The sequence below is a fragment of the Capsella rubella genome, unplaced genomic scaffold, assembly GCF_000375325.1.
Source record: "Capsella rubella cultivar Monte Gargano unplaced genomic scaffold, Caprub1_0 scaffold_5, whole genome shotgun sequence".
NCBI lineage: Eukaryota > Viridiplantae > Streptophyta > Magnoliopsida > Brassicales > Brassicaceae > Capsella > Capsella rubella.
In genome coordinates this window covers 10,155,937-10,177,217 of record NW_006238919.1, presented here as the reverse complement: position 1 = coordinate 10,177,217, position 21,281 = coordinate 10,155,937, and the positions used below count along the sequence as shown (strand labels likewise).

At 36.9% G+C, this 21,281-nt stretch overlaps 6 protein-coding genes across 8 annotated transcripts; 2 read left to right on the top strand and 4 right to left on the bottom strand.

The window, feature by feature from the left end:
• Window positions 1–631: 631 nt before the first annotated feature.
• LOC111830487 lies at window positions 632–3,161 on the top strand. Its single transcript, XM_023782548.1, has 7 exons — window positions 632–918; window positions 1,031–1,271; window positions 1,429–1,629; window positions 1,727–2,381; window positions 2,468–2,574; window positions 2,651–2,710; window positions 2,812–3,161. The coding sequence occupies exons 1-7, from the start codon at window positions 742–744 to the stop codon at window positions 2,853–2,855; spliced, it is 1,485 nt and encodes a 494-aa protein (XP_023638316.1). The 5' UTR covers window positions 632–741; the 3' UTR covers window positions 2,856–3,161.
• On the bottom strand, window positions 3,062–4,940 carry LOC17887135 (fructose-1,6-bisphosphatase 1, chloroplastic). The gene is made up of 4 exons (XM_006291148.2): window positions 4,414–4,940; window positions 3,984–4,211; window positions 3,341–3,847; window positions 3,062–3,248 (listed from the first exon to the last, which is right to left on the bottom strand). The coding sequence occupies exons 1-4, from the start codon at window positions 4,852–4,854 to the stop codon at window positions 3,177–3,179; spliced, it is 1,248 nt and encodes a 415-aa protein (XP_006291210.1). The 5' UTR covers window positions 4,855–4,940; the 3' UTR covers window positions 3,062–3,176.
• A 1,385-nt stretch (window positions 4,941–6,325) lies between these two features.
• Window positions 6,326–8,007, top strand: LOC17885204. The gene is made up of 3 exons (XM_006291854.2): window positions 6,326–6,509; window positions 6,693–7,013; window positions 7,580–8,007. Exons 1-3 carry the CDS (start codon window positions 6,443–6,445, stop codon window positions 7,735–7,737), a joined length of 546 nt encoding a protein of 181 aa, XP_006291916.1. The 5' UTR covers window positions 6,326–6,442; the 3' UTR covers window positions 7,738–8,007.
• Window positions 8,008–8,183: 176 nt separating this feature from the next.
• LOC17886128 (probable serine/threonine-protein kinase BSK3) lies at window positions 8,184–10,998 on the bottom strand. The gene is made up of 9 exons (XM_006290913.2): window positions 10,705–10,998; window positions 10,406–10,614; window positions 10,181–10,316; window positions 9,966–10,099; window positions 9,772–9,877; window positions 9,575–9,660; window positions 9,038–9,394; window positions 8,833–8,946; window positions 8,184–8,659 (listed from the first exon to the last, which is right to left on the bottom strand). The coding sequence occupies exons 1-9, from the start codon at window positions 10,787–10,789 to the stop codon at window positions 8,411–8,413; spliced, it is 1,476 nt and encodes a 491-aa protein (XP_006290975.1). The 5' UTR covers window positions 10,790–10,998; the 3' UTR covers window positions 8,184–8,410.
• Window positions 10,999–13,629: 2,631 nt separating this feature from the next.
• On the bottom strand, window positions 13,630–16,195 carry LOC17885896 (phosphatidylinositol:ceramide inositolphosphotransferase 1). 2 transcript variants are annotated; one of them, XM_023782140.1, is made up of 11 exons: window positions 15,907–16,195; window positions 15,739–15,816; window positions 15,559–15,648; window positions 15,150–15,236; window positions 14,989–15,057; window positions 14,810–14,890; window positions 14,648–14,719; window positions 14,506–14,566; window positions 14,319–14,421; window positions 13,991–14,240; window positions 13,630–13,905 (listed from the first exon to the last, which is right to left on the bottom strand). In XM_023782140.1, exons 2-11 carry the CDS (start codon window positions 15,769–15,771, stop codon window positions 13,834–13,836), a joined length of 918 nt encoding a protein of 305 aa, XP_023637908.1. In that variant the 5' UTR covers window positions 15,772–15,816; window positions 15,907–16,195; the 3' UTR covers window positions 13,630–13,833. The 2 variants fall into 2 exon arrangements, with proteins under 2 accessions (XP_023637908.1, XP_006292744.1); XM_006292682.2 differs by having other exon boundaries at window positions 15,739–16,195.
• A 217-nt stretch (window positions 16,196–16,412) lies between these two features.
• On the bottom strand, window positions 16,413–20,828 carry LOC17885613 (peptidyl-prolyl cis-trans isomerase PASTICCINO1). Of its 2 annotated transcripts, none has more exons than XM_023782139.1 (20): window positions 20,589–20,828; window positions 20,393–20,480; window positions 20,237–20,306; window positions 20,045–20,142; window positions 19,731–19,853; window positions 19,586–19,618; window positions 19,352–19,410; window positions 19,154–19,238; window positions 18,896–19,054; window positions 18,734–18,791; window positions 18,433–18,581; window positions 18,230–18,327; window positions 18,056–18,125; window positions 17,914–17,973; window positions 17,758–17,814; window positions 17,607–17,675; window positions 17,423–17,500; window positions 17,229–17,330; window positions 17,070–17,141; window positions 16,413–16,931 (listed from the first exon to the last, which is right to left on the bottom strand). In XM_023782139.1, the coding sequence occupies exons 1-20, from the start codon at window positions 20,660–20,662 to the stop codon at window positions 16,632–16,634; spliced, it is 1,902 nt and encodes a 633-aa protein (XP_023637907.1). In that variant the 5' UTR covers window positions 20,663–20,828; the 3' UTR covers window positions 16,413–16,631. The 2 variants fall into 2 exon arrangements, with proteins under 2 accessions (XP_023637907.1, XP_006290743.1); XM_006290681.2 differs by having other exon boundaries at window positions 19,157–19,238.
• Window positions 20,829–21,281: the final 453 nt, after the last annotated feature.

The following is a 21,281-nucleotide window of genomic DNA, read 5'->3' as shown; positions in this document are numbered from 1 at the left end:
TTTTTTTGATTTTTTAGTTATTTCTATTTATATTTTACTTTCTTGTCACTGTGGTAATTGCTCTTTGGTAAACCCCAAAAATGCTTCTTCTTTTTTTATCATCTTAACAAAAAAAACAACATATAATGATTTATATTTTATTTTATTTCTTATTACTCTGAAATGCATTTTATTGGAATTTTAATTCAGGTGAGCTTTCATTCCCTCGACGATTTTTACTTTGAAATTTTTAATATGCACCATTTAAATTATTTTACTTAATTATATTATATCATACGGAGGTAAATTAGTATTGGAAAAAGGATTGAAATATTTTAGAAAATATATGAAAATAAACATTCTGCTATTAAATTAGTACTTAGTGTTTCAATCAGTTTCATACTATTGTATAATAAACAATAATTTTCATACTAAAGTATGTTTTTTGATTTTTTTTTTCTTTTTATGTATCATAAAAAAATACATGTAAAATATCATAATTAAATAGTACAAATAATAATTTTAATATATTCAGATTCCTGGGATATTAATACATTTAAGCTGCCGCCAACACAATCTCCCGGCGAAAATTTAAAAACGACACCGTTCCCAAAGAGTGTTTTGAAAATCTCCCGCTGTTATGTTACTCGTCTTCTTCAGCCTTGAGGTCTTTTCAACTTCGCTCTCTCTGACTCTGTCTCTCTATTTACTTCATCATCTTCGTCTAAATTAGGGTTTTTGATAATTCAGAAACAAAAAGACATGGGTAAATCAAGCAGATCCAAAGGAGGATCGCGTAATATCGGTAAAGGTGAAGTTACCCCAACTCAAATCGCTTTTATCGTGGATCGCTACCTCTTCGACAATCGATTCTCTGAAACCCGAACCATCTTTAGATCTGAAGCTTCCTCTCTCCTCTCCAACTCCCCAATTCGCCATGTACGTAAAAACAAAAAAAAACAAAGAACCCCTCAAAGTTTTTGATTTTATTTAATCGGATTGAGAAAAAAGTCTTAATGGGTTTTAATATTTGGGGATTTTGATATTGCAGGTTCCGAATAGTTTGATGACTCTTGATGCTTTGTTGAACGATTACGTTTCTCTAAAGGAGCAGAAAGTGACTATTAATCAGGAGAGAGTGATAGTGGATCAGGAGAAGATTAGGGTTCATAATCTGATGCAGGGGATGCAGAATGTGATGAATACTTACAACGCCAGCCTCACCGTTCCTCCTCCTCCTCCGGCTACAGTTCCAGCTTCTCGGCAGAATCACCACAGCGTCTCTTCTTCAGGTTTTTCAGCTTTTGTTATTCTTTTTAGCTGGTTCTAATTTTGGAACGATTACTAGGTTAGCTTGCTTTGGATCTTCATATTGATTGAAGTGGCTCTCTCCAGCTCTTTGCTGCTATTTTATGCATTTGGAACTAATAATGTGTTCTTGTTTTTCAGGCCTAGCTCAGTACAACACACCAAATGTTATGTCAGTGTCATTGCTTGGTAACAAAAGAGTAGATTTAGGGGATTATTCCACACCTTCGACCACTCGGTCTGTAACCGGGAAAAGAAAGGGCCCTGATGTTTCTATAGGAGCTCCTCGGGTAACTAGGAAAGTGCGGATTACTTCAGCACAAGGAATTACAAAAGGAGATGGTATGTTTCTATGCCTACCAGGTTTATTTAAATTTGATGTACTTCCCTTTGAATCTCCAGTACTCTTAAACTTATTGTGTCGTTTTTATTGAACCAGAGACTAATAAGATCACACAAACTGATAAAGTAGCTTACTCCTTATCATCCCAAACTCCATCTGAAACACTTACATTGGCCAAAACCTCTGCAACTAATGAATTGATTGGTCACGGGTCAAGTGTGGTGAAGTGTTTGTTCAATAAGGCAGATTCATCGAAACCTACTAGTTCAGCATGCCTTGGGACACCACAAAAACATGATTCTCCTCGGATTGATAAGTTCAAGAGTCCACAGAAAGAAGTTACTCCTACCAACTGCACAATTGTTACAAAGGAGAAATTCACAATCAGCCCCCTCAAGCAAATTACTTCTTATTCAGTTGAAAGAAGTCATCTAGTTTCTTCTTCTTCACCAGTCAAGTCTACCCTGAAGATGTCAAATAAGAGAGACCATGTGAAAGGAAAGCTCAACTTTGATGACGCTGATACAGAAATGTGCTTAGAGGCACCTACCACTGAAGATTTGGTTTCTGCTTCTCCATCCGGGTCTGAGCCAGAAGTTGATTTATTTGACATGGACTTTTCTAATCTAGATTTCTTGGGTGAAAACTACACCCTCTCGGAGCTACTGGTTGATTTTGATCTTGGTTGTGGAGGAAGTACAAATAATTGCTTGTTACAGGCCTCAAATGCACCCATTGAAACTGTTCCATGGTATGTGGTTAGTTTGTAGGATCATTTTTAAAAAAAAATTGGCTATTATCTCTTGATGTCTACTCATACGCTAATCTGTATCACAGGTCGTCTCTTGGATCAGGAGGTGGTAATCTCGAGTCTGACCAGTCCTTTTTGGAATATACATCAACCGAGACTGAAGTGACTCAAGAGAAAGACATGAACAGTCAAGGTGAGTATTTCTGGTCTGCATTTGATTACAGATATATATCTGCCTTTTTCACTCATTATTGATGCTTCACTTCCAGGATATGAAGCCAAGACCGCTGCAAAGTCCATAACACAATGCAATCATATCTTGAGTCCTGGTACTTTTGCTTACTCATTCTCCAATTGATGTTATCATACTCTGAATTTCCAAAATGTATTGATCCTCTCCCTAACTCAAGCCATTCTTCTCTTCATATAGCCAAGTGTTATAGGCAGAGAGTGACAGTACAGACAATTGACTGAACTGGAAGACGACGATTGACTCCAAGACTACTGATACAAGATCCTCTGCTTTTTGTCTAACTATGCGTGTTAATTCTTGAAAAGATATGTGAAACATGAAAATGCTATCCGCCCTTTGGTCGCTCCTAACTAGTACTACATGTAAGTTGTATAAATTAAACATGTTTTCTTTTTGGCTCTATAGTTTAACAGCTGGTTTCCCTCTATTCATATCAACAACAAAATATGACTTTCACCATTTATGCATCTATATGCGCATGTACCATGTAATCAGAAATTGGCTTACAATAGAAATTAAATGGCTTATGTTTGGTACAAGAGTCAAGCCAAGTACTTCTCTAGCTTCTCCACTTCATCTGTGCTTCCAATGTATAGTGGAATCCTCTGATGAATCTGTGTCAGGTATTCCAATTTTAGATGTAAACTCAGCAGTAGGGTGGCATAAGAATCTAATCAAACCGAAATTTATATTTGATTTGAGTTACCTCAGTCGGTTGGATATCTAGTACTCTCTGGTGTCCATCAGACCCTTTTCCTCCGGCTTGTTCAACAATGAAACTCATTGGTGCACACTCATACAAAAGCCTAAGCTTTCCATTTTTGCTCTTTGCATCACGAGGGTACCCGTAAATACCACCGTACAGCAAAGTCCTATGGAAATCTCCGACCAAACTTCCAATGTACCTTGCGGAGTAAGGCTTCCCACTTGGACCAGGGTCCTTGAGGTCATCAATGTACTTCTTTAGTTTATCGTCCCACATCTGGTAATTCCCTTCGTTGAAAGAGTATATTCTACCGGCTTTAGGGATCTGAATGTCTTCTTGCGTGAGGACAAACTCACCGTACATTGGATCAAGCGTGAAGGAGAAAACGCCTTTGCCTAGAGTAAGAACGAAGATAACTGAGCTCGAGTACATACAGTAGCCAGCTGCTAGCAAGTTGTTCCCTGGCTGGCACACGTTTACTATACACCTTTGTTCTTCTGACCCAAGCTGCAACAACATTATAAGCCAAAAGGGATATTTATCTCCTAAAGATAAAACTACAAATAAAAATCAAACCGTAGAGAACACTTTTGATCACTACATTTATAAACAAAGAATGGATAAGAAAGGAAGAGTAGTATACAGCTGCGATATCTTCGGAGTCGTCGACAATACATTCGTCATTGGGGCTGTAGATACCGAAGATAGAACCGGTAGAGACGGCGGCGTCAATGTTGGAGGAACCGTCAAGAGGGTCAAAAACGACGACGTAGTTGCCGGAGTAACTCTCCTCCACCGCTACTGGCACGTCCTCTTCCTCTGATGCTATGATCCCTGTTCTTCCACTTGATCTCAAGCAGTTGGAAAACACCTGCACACACCACCACTCAAATTTTTTATTAATCCATCTACCAAGATCCATGTATAACCTATAGTTTTTATGTTTAGTAAAATTAAGTGGTCTACCTTAGCAAGGTTACATTACATATTAAAAGCTTAACAAAACTAAAGTCTAAAATAAGTTAATCGAAAAGAAAACAAAAGCAAGTGTGTAAAATAATAAAGAAAGGGACCTCATTAGAGATGACGTCAAGCTTCTTCTGATCCTCTCCCTGGATATTAACGGCGCCTTGAACTCCGGTGAGATTAGAGATTCCGGCACGTTGAACAAGTGAAGCGATCTGCTTACAAGCCATGGATATGCTGGACATAACAATCGTCAGCTCAGCATCAATTTCACCTTTCATCTCTTGTCTCAACAACCAGCTCGTCAACGTCTGAAGCTCGTATCCACTCTTCTTCCTCGCCGCAGTTTTCGTCTCAGCAGCATCAGCCGCCACAGCCATACACCTCACTCCACTCCCAACATAGTGATGGTTTCTCACAGCAGTTGATGATCGTTTGCCGTTGAAGGAGAAGAGAGACCTCGGAGAGAGGATTGAAGGCTGAGGTGATGAAGCCACGTGGCGTGAGCTTGAGAGAAGAAGGTGAGACGACGACGTTGTTGCTGCCATTTTTTTCACGTTTTGGGCTCTGTTGTTTTGAAAAAAAGAAAAAAAAAATGGAATGGGTTTGGTTTTGGTGGAGGGAGGAAAAGGATCGGATATGCGGAATGTGAGGTGGACGAAGGATTCGATTCAATGTGGGTTCTCTACTTATCTTGTGACACGACACGTGGCTTCTTTTATTTGTGAAAGGATTTAGTAGGAGTGGGCCTTAATGTTAAATTTTTATTTATCTTAAGCCCACCCAAATGATATTCTTTTTATTAGGCTTGGGTGGCCAACCAAAGCAAATTTAGATTTGATGTCAGATAAACCAATAATATAATGCAAATAAATAAATAAACATTATAGAAGTGACCAATGCATTTTTAGAAAAAGTCAGAGGATTAATGTTGGCTGTAATGCATGTATATTACCCGGGGTGATGCTGCATCAAAGCGTAAAGTATTTGTATACGTTAGAAGATAAACAACTAACTAGTTAATGGCACATGTATTAGACTTTTTTTTTCTTTTGGTAACTGAAAATATTAGAGTTATCATAGAATAACATATTTAGGATGAATTTTGAGTTTCCAATCGTACTAGTTCAAGTCAAACGAAACAATACCAAGTAACAAGTTATATTGATCTCAAAAAAAAAAAAAAAAAAAAGTTATATTGATCTCGTATATGTAATAGGTAGACGACTTAGGTAGAGAGGATATAATCTTGAAGTAACGCGTTGAGTCAAAGACGGACGTGAAGACATGTATTGTACGCACGTCGCTTTGTTTACAAGAAACAACAACACCCCTCACCATAAAAAGTCTTTAGTACTCCTCCAATGAAAAAGATAATCCAACTAAATCTTTTTACAATATTGTTTCAAACTTTTGATTACGTCTCCCCAAACATTTAATGGTTAAATACTACTAGTATATCATGTGGACAGTTTAGAGAATCCGAGCAAGAGTTTATGATGACCAAAAATAAATACTGAGGTAAAAAAAACAAGTTGTTGAATCTGGATTTAAAGCCCTAGTTCATTGAATCGTTGATAATACACTCAGCTAAACTCAATTATACATTCATCATCTTAATTAATCCGTATTCAAACTTTTGTCAACCTTTGAACAAACTACAATTAGGTTTACTTTACTAACAAAATTATAATTTATCGGAATGCCCACTTCCCAAGTTTATGACGTTTTTACGATTTTCTACAAAATATGCATTTATAAATCGATTAGATCATAGAAACATTAAAATAGGAATAGCTATAGAACATACCTAACACAAAAGGAAAGTAAAAAATTGCAACTACACTATACAACATGTAATCTTGACTGTTGACAAAAATACAATTCTTACTATTATAGTACAACACCATATTTGGAGAAATGTAATAAAGCAAACAAAATAAAAAATAGTAAATACAAATCATTCGTGTATATAAAGCCCCCCACACCCACAATATTCCCTTCAACATACATATACGCGTACTCTTTCCCTTGAAAACATCAAGGAGGTTCAAAATCTTTAACCCCTCAAAATCAAAAACAAAGGAGAAAGAGAATTAGAAGAGAGAAAGAGAGAAAGAAAAACTCAGAAGCAATATGTCTTATTCTTCCCTCAAATTGCCAATCTTTCTCATTCTCTCATCTCTTCTCCATGCAGCTTTAGGTACGTTACAAACATTTATATTCTTCGATCGTTCCTTAGAAACTAAGATTTAAATGTTAACCATCGATTTAAGATAAACTATATATATGGCTACGGAATCGTTTAATCCTTAGCTCATGTGAATTATCTTTGTTTCCATGCGTTCTTATGTTTTTTTATTGTTTCCTATAAATTGTTGTGTAGGGGAGAACATTATTTGCGAGAATCTGCCAACGAATATGTGCGCGTTCTCAATATCGGCTTCCGGGAAAAGATGTTTGTTGGAGACGGCTAATGTCGCCGGAGAATTCACTTGCCGGACTTCCGCCGTTGACGTGGAAGGGATTGTTAACCACGTGGAGAGCGACGAGTGCGTTTCCGCTTGTGGTGTTGATCGGAAAACCGTAGGGATCTCCTCTGACGCATTGATGGAATCAGGATTTGCCTCTAAGCTTTGCTCACCGGCTTGCTTGGACTATTGCCCTAACATTCTTGATCTCTATTTCAATCTCGCCGCCGGTGAAGGTACCATAATTATTATTATTCCCTTAAGCCTTGAAAACGAAAATTATAATAATGAATGATTCATGCATTAGGTCTAAGGTCTTCGTTTACGATATGAATTATATGTGGAAAATATAGACTTTGGTTAGAAGATGTTATTATGCAATTCTAGTTTATTCTTTTGCAACAAATTTTGTATTTTTACCAAAATAAGAAAGTTTCTTCAAGGTATATATATGTACGTGATTAACTAGAAAAGTAGAAAGTATGTAAATTATGATCTTTATCATGGCTTACTAATGAAGTAAGAATCATATATATTTTGTGTGTTTTTGGTAGATTCGCCGAGTTTCTTACACAACATGCATGAAAATAATCACTTTCATGTTTTTTGGTATTTCTTATCGTCAAAGCAAGGAATTTAGTGTTTTTTGATAGTTATGCTTCACTTAACATGATTCTGTTATTTTAATAATAGCGATTCTCTTTTTCTATGATTTTAGGTTTGGGAGTAAATAAATAAACCCAATGTTGCAAAAAAGTGTAAAATTATTGACGTACGTAACCTTCTAATTGACTACATGCAGGTGCGTTTTTACCTGATCTGTGCGATGCTCAACGAATGAATCCCCACCGTTCGATGTTGGAGATCCTCAGCTCTGGCGCAGCTCCAGGACCTGTCTCCGAGGTTGCGCCAGCCTCCGAAGACGCTTCATCTCCTGCTCTAGCTCCGGCTCCTATGTAAAATGTTCGTTAATTCCACAAGTGTGTGTTATATACTTTATATTTAATATTTCGATTGATGATCCATATGTAATGGACCGTATCTTACATTTTCTATGATTTGATGCGATATATCATCCATTGATTCATATTAGAGAAGAGGATACTAAGTGAGTGAGTCTGATTTTTGTATCTGTTTTCTTAGTTAACATTTCCAGTATTATAACAACTTTATGAAACCATTGTTTTGTTTTCTTCTTCTATATATATAAGTATGTCATGTTCAATCGTATGTCTTAGAATCATTATCGAAATTACAAAACAATTGAGCCATGAGGTATTTTATTTACCATTTTTTATGGGATTTTTTTTTATTAATGGACATATAAACATACAATCAAGTTTCTTCTAAGTTAATTCTCATCTGAATACCAAATTTCATAAGAATGTTCATTGGAAAATAACTGATTGATGAATGGACGAAGCTCGAAAAAATTCTCTCAGAGAGACCTTCCCATGAGGCACACTAGAAATCACAAGCATCACCATGATTCGGAAAATAAATACAAAGAAGAAGAAGGCATCAAAAGTATATGCATATATATATAGATACACCCACATATGTGTATGTGCATATAGATGGAGATAGAGAGAAGGAACAAAATAAGCCTATACAAAGCTTTCGAAAACGCTATTTAGTAGCGCTTGTTAGTCTTCTTAGCTTCCAATGTAGTCCCGTCCTTAAGAGCTTGCTGAGCATCGGCTTCCATACCGAGCTTGAACAAGCAAGCTGCTTGAAGATACAAAGCGGTTGGCCATTCTGGAGACACAACCTGTGCCTGCAATGCATCGGTCAGAGCCTCTTGTGCGTTCTCATTCATCAGGTATGACAAGCAGCGCCGTGCGTGAACCGTTGGTGATACCATTGTTCCTCCTTCTATGAACTATACCATAAAACAAACCAGTCATTTTCGATTTAATGACTGAATCAATGTCTATCTCTACAATGGACATACATAGCTTACTCTTGGCATGAAATTTTTTCAAAAATAACAAATTCTTAGGTATATTTAATCCAGATGAAAAAGAAGTACAATGTTGCATTTGTAGATATTACCTGAGTGTAGCAATCGACTGCGGTTGTAAAATCTTTGGAACGGAAAGATAAGTCGCCTTGCTTCTTCGAATTGAGAGATTCCTGCATCTGGTTGGTCCACATTTGAAAGGAGAGCTGCAGAAGAAGTTATATAAAATCATATTCATAACATGTCTCCAATGCAAAAGACTAAGAAGTGAGCAAAAGAAAGAATAAATTAATATACCTCATTGGCAATTCCTTCATCGTCCTTGTATCCAACCTTATTAAGTATCTCATGTATGGCTGTAAGATCCACTCTTAAGCATGCATCACCAAAGGGTGTCAAAGAAAGCGAAGGCTCTTCCTCAGCCTCTGTTTCATGGGGGATACCCATAAGAACATATGAAGCTACATCAGATTCCTTCTGGAGTGTGGCAAGTGAAGTAACAAGAGATTTGACATTTGGTCTTTCACGAGCTTCATACTGCAGACAACGTGTGGCTAAGCGTACTAGATCAGTTCCGTCTTCATTTGAGAAATGACCCTCGAGAGCAGAATCCATTAACATTGCACAGTTCTTACCCCTGATTAAGTCGAGCGCCTGTATACAAGCAACATTAGAGTCACTGAGAAAGGATGAGGCAGGAAAAAGATGAACATCATTTGGATTTTAGTGAGGATTGAATACAGATTCTTTCCAACATCTATCCAGCAGGAAACAATGAACCAGGTCCTACATTACATCTAAAGTTTGTATATCATTTATTAGTAGAGGACCTACATGGCTCGGTGGAATATGTTTTCCACTCATGAGATCGAGCAAAACGGTTCCAAAACTGAATACTACACTCTCTGGTGTAACTCTACCTGGCACAAGATGAACAAAAAAGTGGATTTAGCCTTGGGAACTTTGTGCCCTGAAACACTTTGGAAGCTAAGGGACATATATATAAAAATGAATCAGAGAGTGTTTTTTACCCGTTCGCAAATACTCTGGAGGAGTAAAAGCCAAGTTTGTGCTATAACTCTTCCCATCTCGACTATTTTTCATGAGTCCAAAGCAAGACAACCTTGGATTCCCATCCTGTAAACCAACAAAAAATAAGCAAAATTTACAACTTGAAATACAAATCAGTGAGGAAAATAAGGAAAGACTGAATCAATGTAGTCACCTTGTCAAACAAAACCCTGTAAGCATTAAGATCATGATACAAAGCTCTCCCTTTATTACTGCAGTATTCCAATGCTTGTGCTAAACACATTGCAACTCTTAATCTCATCGCCCATTTCATCGGATGATTCTCCCCTACAACACACAAAAACATCCGATCAATTGCATCACCAAGAAACTTCACAATCTCATGAAAGAATCACAATTAGAACTAACAGTGAAAAAGATGCTTTGCAAGCGTTTCGTGAGGCATAAACTCAGCAACGAGTAATCTCTCTTCTCCTTCGAAGCAACATCCGATCAGATTAGCCAATCTCTCACTCCTCAAGCTCCCAACAGCTTTCGCTTCATCCTAATCAAACAAACAACATTTCCTCGATTTAGACCCCCTAAAAATCAAATCTTTGCAGAGATGAGGGCATTGAAGGGTGTTTGAATTACCAGGAACTGTCTATGATCAGCCCAAGCGAGGCGATTGAATCGTTTAACAGCGATCAGGCGACCATCATCAAGCCTTCCTCTGTAGACAACATTAGGAGCTTTCTCGCCGTGTTCTGATACAATGTTATCCGAAGAGAAACCTCCCGTAGCAGATTTCAGCTGCTCCAGTTTGAATTCTTTAAAACTCGGCCACGATTTGCCTCCATTGTCTTTTACCAAGAGAGAAGATAAACACACAAATCAGACAAAGCCTCAAAATCAAATATGGAAAAGAGAAATCTTTAAGAACAGAACCAAACCGAGATCAGGAGATTCGAGGACTGAAGCGGATTTGAAGTGAGAAGGGAACAAGCAGAATGAGAACTTAGAGCAACGAGCTCCCATTTGATGAAATCAGGTGATCGGAGACTACGATACAGAATCGAGAGAGCAGTTTGGAGAAATCGAACTATACGAAAACGAAAGCTGTCATTGTTAAGCACCGAAAAGAGAAGTCTTTATCGATCTCGAAATGAGCAGAGAGGAAAGTCTCAAGCTTTCTTCTCCTTCTTCTTCTTCTCGGCGTTTTCAGACTTCTCTCTGCAAAGTGAATTGTTTTTTTTGTTTTTTTTTATAATAATAATTAATATTTAAATGTTTTTATCCGAAAGTTGTTTTTGCCACAAAACTTTGCGCCTCTCTCTTTTTAAACTTTTTTGAAATTCCTTTATTTTCTTCTTTAATTTGTTGGCATTTTTTCAAATTTCATTTTTTTTTCTTGTTGTGTAAAACATTAGAACATGTTATTTTTTTACCAGGCAATTTTTTTTTTCAAATATGTATATTTTTTTTATGAAACTTAAGACCAAATAAATAAAAATATAGGAAAAATTATAGACATGATGTATGATACATTTTTTGAAAGTATGTAGTACATATGCCCACAATATCAAGCATAGGGGTGAAATTCTAATAGTGAAATCTTTTGTTTTTTACTGTTTAACCGTTGAAAATAAAGGCACAAGAAAAGCAAAAACACTTTTTTCATGTTGAAACCGCGTGAACTTCATCATTAGACCCATTTCATGGCGATTTGACTTTTTTAGTTTCTTTTTTTTTTTTCTTTTTTGGCTGCCTAACCCTTTTTAGAGTATTATTATGAATTCATACATTTGTAATAAACTACAATAATACACATCTTATATTTAAAGATTTCTATCATAAAAGTGTATGTTAAGGTTATTTGGCCACGACGACCATGAAAACACTAGTGGTTGAAGTTATCTTCAAGTTGAGTTCTTGGGTTAACATATATACTATATAGCTATATATCATAAAGGGTCCGGGAAAAATCTAGAGCATGTGTCGGTGTTTGTGTCCGAATCAACACATCTATTGTTTCTTTTACGGTGTCTTAAGATGTACATTCATATCTCATGAACAGTAAGAACTTTCATATTCATTTTACTTTGGTTCAATTATTAGCAACTTAATTTCACTGATTCAAAAGTTGTCGTTTTGGTGAAGAAACGATTTACAAATGTTTGATACACGTTATCTCCATTTTTGAACTTTTTGGAAATCATAAAACAAATGCATATTTTAAAATTGTTTGGTTCTGGCTCAGCTATGGGAGAGATAACGCAAATAATTTGCTTGAGCCTTGAGGACACAATATCTTCCCTTATAAATTATCTATCTTAAAGAGACCTTATTAGTTATTACTTCATGTGTGTGTGTTGGTAAGCGGCCGTTACATTACTTTCCACGCTATACACACTTGTTAAGTATTGATTTGTCTAAACACTAATAAAAATCAAAACCTTCATGCTAAAACACACCATACATATATCAAGACACAGTTGGTATAATGATAATGTCTTTGTCTTTTTGCGTTCGAATTAATGATTTTACTACCCATATATGTGACACCAAAGGACCCTAGCTCTTTTATCATAATCACTCAAAATACTACAACAATAATTATCGAAGAATCCGACATAACAAAGTATAGAGGCCAGCCAAACATGTAAAGAAAGGTGCATCATCATGACTCATGACAAAGAAAAAAATGAGATTACTCGTTCCTTTATGAAACATTGAAAACAACTAATGATCAATATCATTGCATTCATATCAAAACCATATATGTTTATCATATGTCATGTTCGTTCCTATCTTTTGCAGCTTCGAAGCGAATAAAGATTAGCCAATCGTCAAACGCCAAGTAATCTTTGAGAATGTGATCGACACCGAATCCTAAGAAACAATATCTAACCACAAAAGAAAAGAAGGAAGACAACATAGACTTTATCAAATATTTGCATCTAAGCAGTAGGTCCAATATTATTCGATCGGTAGGGCTGCACTCAGAAGAAAAAAAACAGTTGATACTTGATAGTATGCTATAACCTTTCTTAAATAAATCCATAATCAAAATATATCATGAGCATCTTTAACACACAAGTGATGTTTTGGACCACCAATTACCATGTTTCTAATCTATCTTACGTACTCTTTTGTATATATACTATTCAATTAGCATGTTCTATGAAGTTGACAACCATCCCTATAGGCTATTATAATATAATACTTAAACATCGGTTACAGCTTCATTACAAATTCGAATTTTTAACATAAAGGAGAAAGACATATGTAGAAAAAGCTTTATCCTCCATTAATTTACGAGCCTCAAAAGATAACCGATTCTACCATAATGGTTATAGCTAGGAGCCAAACAAAATATCCAAGAAAACAAAATTATGGTTCGTTGGAGTGTTTTGGGAGTGTATATAGTATGAGCACCGAAAAAAATGTGAAAGAGAAAAGGAGAGAGAGATTTGGGATGACAAAGTTACAAGTGTCGTGAGAATGAAGAAGAAGAAGAAGAAGAAGATGAAAGAAACATGTGAGCCCACATGGGATGTGCCTTTGACCACATTCCCCTTACCGACATACGCCACGTTCCCCTCTCTATCACATTTCCCATATTTCTTCACCCCACCCAAATGTTTCTGTTTGTTTAAAACGTCTCCTCCATACTACATTATTCCATGAGCAAACTCTTATATATATGATGATGATTGCTAACTTAAACTTATTTGGTCTTTGAGATGTTTGTCGTAGCTTCAAAACAGTAAGACTCTTATAGTTTTCAATCAAACGGCTCTACTACACCGCATCAAGATTCAAGAGGGTTAAAAAATGGCGATTTTAGAATGTTTCATAACTATGGACAACATAGCAAAAAAAAATGGTTACCATTGGCGTTTTGGTTATATTTTCATCATTTATCATTAGTGTAAGATCCCTAACACACATCAGATTACTTTAGAAGCAAGGAAGTGAGGATATACAAACTGCATTCGTGCTCTTTCCTTGATCAACTTAGTCATATAATCAAATTTACAAATGATCAACAACTAGAAAACTATACTGGAGCTGAGCTCTCATGCGCCATTGGTAGTGTTGTCAGTGTGACCCCCATTGCTGTCTTTGCCATTCGCTTGAGCTCTCGGCCTCTGTTACACCAAAAGGGTCAACAATTTTATACACATTTATTGATTGGGGTTTCAACCAGATTTGAATACTAATTCAGATGCGTACCCAATCTGCAGGATCAACACCGTTCCCATTCAAGAGTTTGTGGTTCTCTTCTTTGGTTCTGTCTTTCGTGATCACAGGAAGCAACACCATTGTTCGATCAGGCAATTCTGGTAATTTGCTTTCCAGGAAGAAGACAACCAAGTTCACAGTATACCAGGCAACAACCACATCAACTGTGTAATGCTTACGGGATGCAATAATCAAGAGGCTTTGCAAAATGGCAATGACCCAACCTAACAGCTTTATGAACCTGAGAGAACATTTACAAGGTATTATAGAGATGATATTTCCGTTTTTGTTTTATGACATGACTAGAGATACTTTATACCTTTTAGAACCGTATCTCTGATAAGTGCGGACAAAGACTAGTGTGAATATCATGTGCGAAGAGAAAATCAGGTCTCCACATCCGTATATCACCCCGCGAGGAACTGATAAGATCAGCGTATTATCACATAAGAAGAAAACATACATAAAAAGATGTGTTGAAGGAAGGGGAAATGCTCAAAACTCACAGTTAAGCAAGAGCACCTCAAGCACACTATGTGGCCGTGGCAACCTGGCAAGCTCAGAACCCTGTATGTAACACAAGAAACACTTGAATGCCAATAGTGAATTAGGGGGCCCGTTGTTGTATAGGTCTATATTTAGTTTTACCTCTCGACAGTGATAGTTAGGACCAGGAAGCTGAGTCGAATAGAATGTTATAATACGGAGAAACTGACAAGCCTGTTAATGGAAACAATTGGCAAACAACTTCTAAGAGGTAAACCTTTGAATTGAATTTATTTTACTTAGTAAAGGGCAAAGGGCACTTACAACTAAGAAGGCGAGAACCCTGCACCATATCAACACAGTGTATATCTTCTTGCTTTTCACGATGAAAGGATGAAAAGTCCACTGCAATATTTAAGGCGAAACAAAACCATTCATATAAAGGCTGCTTGCTTAGTCAGATCAGAACCAGAGATGGATCCTCGTATCTTGATGAAACTCACCAGGAAAAATGAAACAAAAACACAAGTGAACACAGTTTCACTTATGTAGCCTTTATCTTGACCAAGCTCCTAAAATGTGAAAAGCCAATAAGAGCTTAAATATAACATCTAAACTGAAGAATAAGGGATCAACCAAAGCAGCTGAAATATTTGAGACAAACCGGAAGAACAAAAAATCCAGAATCTTGAAGCGTTGGTCCTGGCCGATGAATATAATGAACTCCCCTAGCAGCTAAACCATGAATATACTGCACATAACAGATGAATCAAATAAGTTTCAAAACTAACACCTAATCAAGACTAAGTTGAACCTAAGAAACCAAAGGAGACATAAATCCATAAAAAGTAGTAAGAAGAAAAAAAGAGAGAGAGGGTAATTCCAAGTCTTGTGCTTTAATTTCTCCCAAGTCCCAAGGCCTAAATTAACTATAGGTATAACAAACCATGATTGTAACATTAATCTACTCTAAGAGCAAAAAAAGTGTCGTAATTCAAAATATATACGCAGCTCAAGTATTCAATTACAGACTGAAGTAATATGAAAACTGAATTGTGAAAAGATGGGGAAACCTGACAGAGAAGACCAGCAAGAAGGTATTTCCAGTTCTCGGCGAGGAGACCAATCTCCGTCGTTATTTCCGAACACAATCTCTTCCATAGCTACAGAACAATGAGCCAATTACTAAATCAGCCAATTTCCACAGATAAATCAGAATCAGAAGAAGAAGAATAAGAAAGACAAAGAAGAACCTTAGAAGCTTCGCGGCGAATGTAAAGGTTCATTATCTGCTTCTTCTTTTTTCTATTTGCTACAGTTTCACTTCCATACTAGTTCAGACCCCAACAGTTCGGGTCAACATCATCATCATCACCAAACCAAACCAAAACACACCCAACAAATTTTAAATTTTATACCACCTAATCTCAAAATTATCTGTCTGATCGAAAAGTCCACCCGAGAAAGGTCGTGAATCCTCCGGAACCCAAGTCGGGACAAACGCCGGTGACTGAAGATCGGGAAAATGTTGAACGAGAACGACGGCGACACCAACAAGGAGAAAACTTGAGAGTGAAGAATCTAGAGCAAAAGTTATTTCCTTTAGCAGGATCTGAGACGACGATGAAAAGAAAAAAAAGCCCTAAAAACAAATATCTCCGTTGCCCCCAAAAATCTCTGATAGAAGCAAAACCAGCGTTTTAAGCATCGTTTTGGGTGTACGATAAAACGCGAGTTCAACACGGACAAAACGGTTGAATCTTTTTTAAACAAATTAAACATTAGTGGCGACTTTTTTATTTTATTTTCACTCGACTGATGTTGATGGGTCCAATTTTTTCCATTTATTTCATGTATCATTAATATATATTCTGTTTTGATAAAGTTGAATGTTACTTACTTGAACTAGTAATAAAACAGAGTATGATTTGATTAAATCTTGTATTATTCACTAGTTATCTTCCTTCATTGATAGCTTCTTTTCTTTGACACTCTCATATGATTTTAATGAAAGAAACAAACACCAATCCAATCAGTCGAGGATCGATTGATTAGTCGTCCAAACATCAATTTCATATTCTCTTGAGTGAGTCTAATAAACCGTTTGATATGAGATGTAAGTACCGTTGGTTTCTTCATGGCTCTCTCATGTCAATTTAGCATTCACAAACTGGAAAATCAATATCCCTATCAGAACAACACCGAGCTGGATTCCGATTTGGACCATCACGTTCTTCAGAAAAGGCCAGCCTTTCATCTTCCTTTCCGTGCTCACCGTCGTCGTTCCTTCTTCTTCCTGTGTTTCATCATCATCATTATCCTTTGTCTCATCTACTTCCTCTATAGTTTTAGACTCTTCTTTTATTTCTGTGCCCACTTCGGTTATCTCCCCTGGTTTCTTGTCGAATAACCCTTTGAACTGCTTCCTAGCCTTGCTCTCTGCTTCCTGTGAGGTCAGAAGAAACAACAATTCAACGAATCTTACATCAAGTATCAAAACTAGTAAAACTTGCCCAAATTATAAGTAGCCTTAATGAACTCAGTTGGGGTGGACATTTGGCTTTGCTGGTTTTCAAACACTGACCTGTTCCTTCTGCTTCAGTTTCAACAGAGCAGCTGTGGCATCTGCTTCTGATGATTTATCCACTTTGATCATCTAAAACACAGACACATAAGTCATGTTAGTAAGCAGATTAGTTAATCTAGGGGTTGGATTATGACAAGCAGATTTAGTACAATATACCATATTAAAGTCATTTCTAGCGTCATCATACTCTCCACCTGCAATGTAAGCCATTCCACGGCGGTAGAGACCTTTCACATGGCCTGGCTTTGCTTCTAAGACCTGTTTGGAAATTGGAGCACAAAAGTTCTCAGAATCCGAACTTCTGATTTAAGAATAAAGCCTTTCAGAAATTCTATTTATTTCAATGTTACCTTATTGCATGTCTCTATAGACTTCCTCCACTCTCCCAATTTAAGCAAACATGCCGCAACATTCAGATGTAACAAATTCTTCAAAAATCACAGAGCATACAAGGGATAGTTAATACTTAAAACATAATATAATATAATCTAGACGTATATATGACTACAAACGTTATGAGGTGATGAGACTCACCCTTGTGTCACCAAATATTTTCCCCTCTTCGTCATCTTGTGGGTTAACATGATTAAATTCCCGGAGTACCTGGTTTGTTTTTGGGTCACCTCTCAGACATGATCAAACAAAAGGCTAATACTGGAATTAGTTAGACCTTTGGACTATATACCTTTTCGTACTTTGCTTTTGCGAGCTCATATTTTCCTTCTTTGAAAAGCCTGTTACCCTGAAGTTCATAGTATAATTAAAAGTAGAGATAAGATTAGCTAACAGAAAACTCTGTAATGTTACAATTTATATGGTAGAAGAATATATGCTTCCATACCGTGCTTCTGATCTTTTCTGCCTCGTCCATGATGTTCTGGAAGTTCAAACCAGTCCAGTCCTGTGACAAGAAAACTGGATTCATTAGAAATGGGGAGCTGTTTACAATTTCTATGCTAAGCATCATCACTAGACCAACTTACTCTTGGCGTTTCGAAACCAAGGAGTTCAATCTCCCACTGAACATGTGCACCTTCAGGAACGCCAGGCGGTCTATCAGGAGAGCAAACAGTCAAAATGCTTTTCTTTCTCCAACAAGAGTTTATACCCTATCATGTATTCATGTTCAATGTGAATTGTACAGTTAAGAGCATGACCTTGGAAACTTGTCATATGCATAATCAGGGGGGCATGTAACAAGAGCAATCTCCCCAGGTAGCATCAAGCGGGTACACATCTCAAACCCTTCAGGGACCTGCAAAATACGACAGAATAATCATCTTCATGCCTGCGAATTTATTTCAACTGAATCGTGTAAATAACTTCACAAGGTTTTTCTATAACATTAGTAATAACTGACCAGTCCTTCCCCTGAACTGAACTCCAACGGCTGATCATTATTGTCAATCTTGCTATCATAGAAGACAGTCTTCTCTTCATTGAGAAGCATGCCCTTGTAGTGAACGCTTAACCGGCTGTCCTGGAGAGGACAATCCATGGGAAACTCGCCTAATAAGTTTATGAAACATTGCAGATCAGAATAGTCTAGCAGATAAACTAAAATATACAGAAATCAAGAGCTGGATTCTATGTATAAGAAGATAACCATCAGCATGTTGAAATGGATAAGAAAACAGTTACAAATACAGTGAGAAACATACCTCTACCATCTTGAATTCGACGTTTTATGAGACGTCCATCTCCAAGCATGTCACGCACCTTCAATGCGAGAACTTTGAATGTCAATCACTCAGTCTCCCAATTCTTAAATGCGCAAAATACTGCATAAGAAAATTGAATTAAAAGGTTTGTCTTTGTTATACCTGAATGAAATGTACCAGTTCAACCTCAAAATGAACTTCCTCAAGGTCATGATCGATATGCATCAAAGAAGATTCAGTCAAGTACTGCTTGCGAACATATATCACTGCCTTCTCCTTCCGAGCCATAGTTCCAATTCCAATTTCAAGACCTTTAGGCACCTACCTAATTGATGAGCAATAGTCAGCAATGTATTCCGCAAGACCGGTTATGTATAGAAAGAGAGTAAAGAGCAAAAAAAATCCCGTCAACTTAACAACCACCTCAGATTTTCCAAACGTGAAGAAATAAGGTTCTTCTGTGTGAGATAAGATCACTTGTCCATCACCGGATTTCGCAGATATCCTAATATACAACACAATGCATAAAAATGTTCAATCAATGTTTCACCCTCAAGAGACAACAATGTTAAATGATATTTTGACCCAAAATGCTGGAATGATGAAGAATTAACTTACCTGGCTTTTACTTCATAAGGTTCTCTGGGAGATTCCCAGCCCTCACCTTCATTTAGAATCTTTCATATAAAAGAAAAGCAATGCTTGAGCCATCAGGAAGAACAAGAGAAATTTGGATCATATCATTCAACCTCTGCATATTCTTCCTTACACTACCCTTGCCCACGCAACCAAATAAATACATCATCCCCTACCCAATTGATACGTCTACAACTATGGAATTTCAGGACCTACCTTCTTGACGACCCCCAGATCTTCACTTGCAATCTGAACATTAACACAGGAAACGAAAGCTTAAGTCAATACAGATGAAATGCAAGTTTTCAGAGTCTTTTGGCTATGTACAGCACTGTTATCTTGGTTTGTGATGAGATCTTGCCTTGGCTTTAGAAAAATCCAACAACTCAACCTCAAAATGAAGCTCATCATCTTTTGGAAAATTTCCTGGAGCTGAGACTGGACAATCCTTCTCTGCATAATGCATTTCAGGTTTCATCTTGAACTGAAACAAAACAAAAAAGAAGTATAAAGACTTCTTCAGCCGTGAAGAATTGAGAAGTAATCTAAAATAACTAAGAAGGGTTTTGGCGCCTCAACTCACTGAAATTCAGGTGACTCAACTAAATAAGCTAAACCAAACTAAACAGCCTAATCTTTGAACACACACACAAAAACGTTATTTTTTTAGTTTACCATAGCAATTTCACCCTTGTGCATAGTGGGAATTCCTTCCAGAAATCCAAGGATCATTTTGCTCTTCCCCAAAACATCTCTTATCGGTACACCTCTTCCTGAAAACAGGAAACATCAAACACCGCATTAGATGGTATCCCTAACAAAAAGCTAAAAGCAACTCCCTACTGAGAAATGTTTGGTCAGTCTTACCTCCACATTCTGACCTCGTAGATTCCACCACTACACCATCCAGTGTCCTTACAGTACAGTGATAAATAACCTGACGAAAAAAACACACATAACCATCAAAATTGACCACTCTTCGTCCCTGTCTCACGACAAGCAAAACGAAGCCAAAATTATAACCTGATCACCATCAACAGGGCTCGAATCACCTCCTCCTCCAGGTCTCACCACTGCTTTCAACAAGCTCCCGGGAACAATCTTCTTCCTCCTATTCCATAAATACAACTTTCAAAATTAATGATCGATTCACCAGTCCCAGCAAACAAAATCAACTGATTCAACAGAGATTTTCTAAAGGAGATAGAACAAGAAGAACCTCTTATCGTCTTCCGTTTCGGATTTCTTCTTCTTCGGCAAGTAATTCTGCTCCGTCTGATCTCCCACTGCCATCGCCGATCAATTCCAAAGCTCCACGAAGTTCAGCAATTTGAAGAGCGCAAACCCACTGAGTGGAAAGATCTACAACTTGAAATCGAAACCTGAAGCAGAAACACCAAAACTCTCTCTCTCTCTATCTCTCTTGATAATGGGGTAGCTCAACCAACAACAACTGTGGTAAATTGATTATTCCACCACTGAGTCTGATATGTTTTAACTAGATTTACTTTTTACTTTTTAACTCTTTACACTCTTATATTAATTTTACTAGCATTAGCGGGCTTTAATGCTAAACGGGCTTATCATTGTCCATTATATTACATAAATTTGTTTTGTTTGCTACTTCACTTATTATAGTTTCAATTTGTTACATACACATGAGAATTTACAAAATACTCTCTCAGTCACACTTTTGTACTTTTGCCCTAACATGGCTAGTTGCTAGCTTCAGTCTTCAACAATCTAATGTTACCACCCCTAAAGAAGAAACTATATATATCGGATCCGAACCACACAATTATCGAATATACATGAACACTTCAATTGAATTTTGGGGATTAGCATTATATATATATATATATATATATATATATATATATATATATATATATATATATTATTATATATATAT

Coding starts and splice junctions, on each gene's coding strand:
- LOC111830487 (XM_023782548.1), top strand. CDS start 742: ATGGGTAAATCAAGCAGATCCAAAGGAGGATCGCGTAATATCGGTAAA. Junction 1,272..1,428: donor CCACAGCGTCTCTTCTTCAG/GTTTTTCAGCTT, acceptor CTTGTTTTTCAG/GCCTAGCTCAGTACAACACA. Junction 2,711..2,811: donor CAATCATATCTTGAGTCCTG/GTACTTTTGCTT, acceptor CTCTTCATATAG/CCAAGTGTTATAGGCAGAGA.
- LOC17887135 (XM_006291148.2), bottom strand. CDS start 4,854: ATGGCAGCAACAACGTCGTCGTCTCACCTTCTTCTCTCAAGCTCACGC. Junction 3,848..3,983: donor ACTCCGAAGATATCGCAGCT/GTATACTACTCT, acceptor ATGTTGTTGCAG/CTTGGGTCAGAAGAACAAAG. Junction 3,249..3,340: donor TAGATATCCAACCGACTGAG/GTAACTCAAATC, acceptor TACCTGACACAG/ATTCATCAGAGGATTCCACT.
- LOC17885204 (XM_006291854.2), top strand. CDS start 6,443: ATGTCTTATTCTTCCCTCAAATTGCCAATCTTTCTCATTCTCTCATCT. Junction 6,510..6,692: donor TCTTCTCCATGCAGCTTTAG/GTACGTTACAAA, acceptor ATTGTTGTGTAG/GGGAGAACATTATTTGCGAG. Junction 7,014..7,579: donor CAATCTCGCCGCCGGTGAAG/GTACCATAATTA, acceptor GACTACATGCAG/GTGCGTTTTTACCTGATCTG.
- LOC17886128 (XM_006290913.2), bottom strand. CDS start 10,789: ATGGGAGCTCGTTGCTCTAAGTTCTCATTCTGCTTGTTCCCTTCTCAC. Junction 10,317..10,405: donor CTGATCATAGACAGTTCCTG/GTAATTCAAACA, acceptor TTGTTTGATTAG/GATGAAGCGAAAGCTGTTGG. Junction 9,395..9,574: donor AACATATTCCACCGAGCCAT/GTAGGTCCTCTA, acceptor GCTTGTATACAG/GCGCTCGACTTAATCAGGGG.
- LOC17885896 (XM_006292682.2), bottom strand. CDS start 15,771: ATGAACCTTTACATTCGCCGCGAAGCTTCTAAG. Junction 14,720..14,809: donor GGGTTCTCGCCTTCTTAGTT/GTAAGTGCCCTT, acceptor TTCCATTAACAG/GCTTGTCAGTTTCTCCGTAT. Junction 13,906..13,990: donor GTGTTGATCCTGCAGATTGG/GTACGCATCTGA, acceptor TTGGTGTAACAG/AGGCCGAGAGCTCAAGCGAA.
- LOC17885613 (XM_023782139.1), bottom strand. CDS start 20,662: ATGGCAGTGGGAGATCAGACGGAGCAGAATTACTTGCCGAAGAAGAAG. Junction 17,676..17,757: donor CAAAAGCAAAGTACGAAAAG/GTATATAGTCCA, acceptor AAAACAAACCAG/GTACTCCGGGAATTTAATCA. Junction 17,501..17,606: donor AAATATTTGGTGACACAAGG/GTGAGTCTCATC, acceptor TGATTTTTGAAG/AATTTGTTACATCTGAATGT.